The sequence below is a fragment of the Ictidomys tridecemlineatus genome, chromosome 8, assembly GCF_052094955.1.
Source record: "Ictidomys tridecemlineatus isolate mIctTri1 chromosome 8, mIctTri1.hap1, whole genome shotgun sequence".
NCBI classification, from domain to species: domain Eukaryota; kingdom Metazoa; phylum Chordata; class Mammalia; order Rodentia; family Sciuridae; genus Ictidomys; species Ictidomys tridecemlineatus.
Window position 1 is genome coordinate 123,019,424 of NC_135484.1, and position 4,380 is coordinate 123,023,803.

Here is a 4,380-nt window from a genome sequence, read left to right on the forward strand (position 1 = left end):
AGTCACCCACTTCTGGGGGATTGGAATGTTCATACCTTCCAGACAGTTCCCCCACCCCTAACCAACAACCAAAAAGTCACCTGCCTCTGGGGAGATTGTTCCCTCCAGCAGGGAATTATTAATGGGTGTTCCCTGGGTGGCTTCCCCTGAATTGCCCCTCTCCCACTTCCTGCCCCGCCCCCTGAATGGCATGGGCAGGATAAAGGGAGGGGCCTTTAGAAGTAGGAAACCTGGAAATTATAAAAAGGACAAGATTCACCCCCTCCTATGAGCACCCAGCTCTGGCCCCCCTTCTCTGTGAACTCTGTTACTACATATTAAATAAATAAAACTTCAGCCTTTCCTGGGTGTTCAATCTTCACATCTGGGGAAGGGAACTCATTGTCACCGGTAACCAGTGGTTACATGTGTTTGGGGGGGTAGTAGAAAAGCATCCCCTTTACTGGGTCCTGTTCACTGGTACTTCTTGTTCCACAGGGTTAAGGAAGACTTTAAGGAAAGAGAGGTTGTTAGGAAAAATCCAGGTGTAGTTGCTTTGCATGTTTCGGTGGGTAGAAGGGATGAAGTGAAGTGTGAAGGCCGCTCACAACCTCCATTTTTGCCTCAAACTATGTCCTGGAACCCTGGGGTGGAGAAAGTTCTGCTCCCTCACATATTGAAGTTTGAACATTAGAGAAGCATGCCAAGGCAAGCATATAAAGCAAAGTTATTAAAAAAGGGGTAACATAGACTTCTCCTGGGAGGGAGAAGGGGGCCATAGCTGGTATCCTGGTAATCCAGGAAGCAAGGTGTTCTGCTCTTTTTATATGTCCTAGGCTTCTTTTGTTCTCTAGCCTTCCTCTCCTTTTCTCTCTCTTTCCTAGGAATGCTCAGTGGGATGGCCAAAAGTTGGGAAACAGGAAGGTTGGAGCTGGGGCAGGTTCCATAAGGGTGGAGGAAGGGCTGTGAAGGAATTAACATTTCAATCCCTTAGGGGACAGTCTTCAAATTCCCAGACTCACTCAAAATTGGCCTCCTTAATCTGACCTGACTCGATTTACCTACTTATACTGACTGCCTGTCTAATTCTGCCTTCAAAAGTGCCACTTTCATTGCTTCTTTTTGGGATTATTGACAGCTACATAGTGATAGAGAACCACAAACAAGAAGAGCAACACATGGACTGGGGATGTGGCTCAAGTGGTAAAGCGCTTGCCTGGCATGCACGGGGCGCTGGGTTCGATCCTCAGCACCTTATACAAACAAAGATGTTGTGTCCGCCGATAACTAAAAAATAAATATTAAAAATAAAAAAAGAGCAACACACCCAGTATGTTGGCCAAGATGGCAAGCTGTATATCTGTGATCATCCTGAGGAGAAAGGGAGGGGCTGAGCCTGCAGCCAGCATACTCCTGGTGCTCTCTAGGACAGGTCCTGGCCCCCATGAGGGGATTCTATTTTAGAGTTTTATGGTTGGGGCTGTGTGATGTGGTGCAAATTTATAATCCTAGTGATTTAGGAGGCTGAGGCAGAAGAATCACAAGTTTGAGGCCAGTCTCAGCAACTTAGTGAGACCCTCAGCAATTGTGTGAGACCTATCTCAAAATGAAAAATAAAAAGGGGGGCTGGGGATGTGGCTCAAGTGGTAGTGCACTCGCCTGGCATGCGTGCGGCCCGGGTTCGATCCTCAGTTCCACATACAGACAAAGATGTTGTGTCCGCCGAAAACTAAAAAATAAATATTAAACAAAAAATTCTCTCTCTCTCACACTCACACTCTCTCTCTTTAAAAAAAAAAAGAAAAGAAAAGAAAAATAAAAAGGGCTGGGAATGCAGCTCAGTGGTAAAGCACCCATTTCCCAGTACCAAAAAGAAAAAAGAAAATCCCAAACCAAAACTGAAAAACCAGTCTCTATCTCAGAGCAAAGCCTGTCCAAGGAAGGGGGCATGACCCTTGTCCTTGGAAAGACCCACAGAGCACTCCTAGGCACATACCCTTGTTTATCTACAAATAACAGGAGAGATCTGCTGCACCAGGTGTCCCTGACTCAGTCAGGCTAGGTGGGAACCCTTAGCAACCCCCTAGCAGCCACCAATCAGCATGAGACAGGGAAAATACCTGGGATCCCAGATGACCCTCCCAGTAGTTTATGGTGGTTGATAACGTGTTGGGAAACCTTGTAGTTCAGCATTACTGCCCTCTTGACTTAAGCCAATCAGTTCAAAGGAATCCCCCTCTTGTAGTAACCAATCACCCCTACCCAACTTGTTCCTGCCAGTGAATGTGCTAATCATGTTTTAGAATTGTTTTATGATTTTTCCCGCGGTGTGTGATGATTTGCTAAGAGATGCTATGATGTATGTGAAGTCCCTGCCTTCTCCAAAGAATGTATAAAACTACTGCAAACCCTGGGCTCGGGGGCTCTCAGCGTCACCAGTTGCTGTGTGCATGTGGAGTACTGAGAAAGCTTGAAATAAACACCTCTTTTCTGTTTACGTGGATCTTGGTCTCTGGTGGTCTTTTGGGGGTCCTGAATTCCAGCATAACATCACCAGTTGCTGTGTGCACGTGGAGTACCGAGAAAGCTCAAAATAAACACCTCTTTGCTGCTTACATTGATCTTGGTCTCTGGTGGTCTTTTGGGTGTCCTGAATTGGAGCATAACAAAAGAAAAACCCCAAATAAATATATAACAAACAAAAATCCCAAAGTATTACAGTTGGATAAGTATCCCCTGCAAGGCTCATATATTAAAGGTCCCTCAGGCAGGGTTATTGGTAGGTGGTAAACTTTTAGGGCATGGGGCCTAGTGGAAAATCTTTAGCTCACTGGGGAACATGTCCCCTTCTCTGCATCTCTCTTTGCTCCCTGGTCATGAGGAAAGTGAGTAGTTTTGCTATGTCATGTGTTCCTACCATTCATTATGTACTGCCTCACCACAGGACCAAAGGCAATGAGTCCCAATGATCATGGACTAGAACCTACAAAACAGAGTCAAAATAAACCTTCTCTCTCTCTCTTTACATTCTTTTTTTATAGGTTAATAATCGTGAGTATTTGTTATAGTGATGGAAAGATGATTAACACAGATATACATGGTAATATATTGTAGAAACAAACTAGTGAAGCCAGATTTAAAAATAGGTAGTCAGTGTAGTTAGGTAAATCAGGTCTAATATCCAGTAAGATCCAAAATGGAGGCCATGTTGAGAATGAAGTCCGGGAAAAGCAGGACAATTCATGTTAATGTCCCCAAGGCCCAGAGCCCATCCCAAAGAAGTGTTAATGAAACAGCTCCCAGCAAACTTGAAGATGCTGACCCAAAAGTCCTTCCTGCCCAGGTTATTCCTTTGGTCCACCTGTGCCCCACCCTTGACAGAACAAAGGACAGGAATGTGACAGGAATGCGGGAAGGCTAAAGAAGGCCTTAGCTATAAAAAGGGGAGACAACTTTCCTTCCACGGATTCCACCTCTTGGGTCCCCTTCTTCTCTGGGAGAAGTCTTTTCTGCTGTCCTTTAATAAACTTCTAATTTTCACTCTGACCTTGCCTCCGCATGCTTCTCTGGTGTTATACTTCAACATTGGGGAAGCAAGGACTCATCACGGGTAAAGAGCGGTAACACTAAGTGATGATAAATAAGAAAATGGTAAATAAAATGTTTTATGAGAATAATCTATGGCAATCTGAAGCCCTGAATTAGACTTACACATAGTTTACAGATAGATCCTAAAAACATTGTCAAAGAGATGAAATAGTCCAGTGTCACTAAGTTAATAAGTAATGGAGTTGGGTCTAGAACAAGGTTAGCCATCCTAGTTCTGCTTGTCATAGCAAAATGTTGCCAACAGCCCAAGTAAATGTCAGTTGGGATCAGGTGAAATGAACCAAGAAGCATCCATGCAATGCAATATTATTCCCAAGAAACAATAAATCTAATCTTTATGCTGATTGCAAAAATATGGCTATTTTTAAAATGTATGGAAAAACATGGAAAGAACTACCTTAGAAAATTAATCTAGGCCTGAGTCAGGACTGGCTATACCTGGTCCCACCCTCAGTGCTGAGGTTCTAGAGACAGGATCAACCTCAAATCAGCCTCTGATCATGTATCTTCATGGGACAAGGCCCTTCTGCAGGGGTAAGCACAATGAAGTCGTAGAGATGACATGGCTGGGTAATGGCCAAGCCCAAATCAATATTTTTGAGCACTGGCTGCCAAGCATCTTTTAAACTGCTCCTCTACCTCTACCCAGGTTTCCAGCTGCGCTCACCTTTCAAATATTAAGGAAATTTTCTCCATCCTGTAAACCAGTAACATCAACTACAAAGATTTAGGAAAAATACTACTTTTAAGTATACATTTATTTATTATTTCAGGAAATAAATTGCAACTTTA

The 4,380-nt window shown here is 43.8% G+C and overlaps 1 protein-coding gene across 1 annotated transcript; it reads right to left on the reverse strand.

Moving 5' to 3' along the window:
* Positions 1-1,088: 1,088 nt before the first annotated feature.
* On the reverse strand, positions 1,089-1,349 carry LOC101960068 (dolichyl-diphosphooligosaccharide--protein glycosyltransferase subunit 4). The gene is made up of 2 exons (XM_005341018.1): positions 1,307-1,349; positions 1,089-1,174 (listed from the first exon to the last, which is right to left on the reverse strand). Exons 1-2 carry the CDS (start codon positions 1,347-1,349, stop codon positions 1,089-1,091), a joined length of 129 nt encoding a protein of 42 aa, XP_005341075.1.
* Positions 1,350-4,380: the final 3,031 nt, after the last annotated feature.

Bases quoted from the DNA above. Each gene is read 5' to 3' on its own strand.
- LOC101960068 (XM_005341018.1), bottom strand. From the start codon at position 1,349: ATGATCACAGATATACAGCTTGCCATCTTGGCCAACATACTGG. The intron at 1,175-1,306 runs GTGTGTTGCTCT...TTACCACTTGAG, and splicing joins CATCTTGGCCAACATACTGG to CCACATCCCCAGTCCATGTG.